Raw genomic sequence first — 1,133 nt, forward strand, 5'->3', positions numbered from 1 at the left:
AAAGGAGTTTAATCCCCGCCGCGGAAGCAGTGTCGGTCACTCCGATCTTCTCGACTGGGAACACTGACTCTGTTTTTGAAATTATGACCATACAGACTTGCACTGAAATCTAGATTTTACTCTATTGTAACATCTGTGAAATTCACCGAGAGATCCTGGTGCCTTAACGAGCGGTGCCCAACGAGCGGTGCCCCAACGAGCGGTGCCCAACGAGCGATGCCCGAACGAGCGATGCCCGAACGAGTGGTGCCCCAACGAGCGATGCCCAACGAGCGATGCCCGAACGAGTGGGTGCCCCAACGAGCGGTGCCCGAACGAGCGGTGCCCAACGAGCGGTGCCCAACGAGCGGTGCCCCAACGAGCAGTGCCCCCAAAGTAGCGGTGCCCAAACGAGCGGTGCCCCAACGAGCGGTGCCCCAACGAGCGGTGCCCCCCAAAGAGCGGTGCCCCAACGAGCGGTGCCCCAACGAGCGGTGCCCCAACGAGCGGTGCCCGAACGAGCGGTGCCCAACGAGTGGTGCCCCAACGAGCGGTGCCCGAACGAGTGGTGCCCCAACGAGCGGTGCCCGAACGAGCGGTGCCCCAACGAGCGGTGCCCAACGAGCGATGCCCGAACGAGCGATGCCCAACGACGGTGCCACAACGAGCGGTGCCCAACGAGCGGTGCCCCAACGAGCGGTCCCCAACGAGCGGTGCCCCAACGAGCGGTGCCCCAACGAGCGGTGCCCCAACGAGCGGTGCCCAACGAGCGGTGCCCCAACGAGCGGTGCCCGAACGAGCGGTGCCCGAACGAGCGGTGCCCCAACGAGCGGTGCCCGAACGAGCGGTGCCCAACGAGCGGTGCCCCAACGAGCGGTGCCCAACGAGCGGTGCCCGAACGAAACGATGCCCCAACGAGCGGTGCCCCAACGAGCGGTGCCCCAACGAGCGGTGCCCAACGAGCGGTGCCCGAACGAGCGGTGCCCCAACTCTCGGCGCCACGGACTCATACGACTCGTCAACTATATTACCAGTTTATAAATGTTTCGCTTGAAAATGTTTGTGAATATACACATGCGTTTCTTTTGTTCCTCGAGTGGCTAAAGCATCCACAGATCTTTCCAAAAGAACCGAGGATCCTAGAAACGCCCAAG

At 62.7% G+C, this 1,133-nt stretch overlaps 1 protein-coding gene across 1 annotated transcript in view; it reads left to right on the forward strand.

The window, feature by feature from the left end:
- The window catches only part of LOC119588956 (ribosome-binding protein 1-like), a 2,774-nt gene extending 1,754 nt beyond the window's left edge, over positions 1 to 1,020 (forward strand). Inside the window, exon 2 of the mRNA XM_037937564.1 lies at positions 96 to 1,020. Coding sequence (XP_037793492.1) covers positions 96 to 1,020 — 925 coding nt within the window. The remainder of the gene's footprint in view (positions 1 to 95) is intronic.
- Positions 1,021 to 1,133: the final 113 nt, after the last annotated feature.

Source organism: Penaeus monodon, chromosome 24 (genome assembly GCF_015228065.2).
Source record: "Penaeus monodon isolate SGIC_2016 chromosome 24, NSTDA_Pmon_1, whole genome shotgun sequence".
Taxonomy (NCBI): Eukaryota; Metazoa; Arthropoda; class Malacostraca; order Decapoda; family Penaeidae; genus Penaeus; species Penaeus monodon.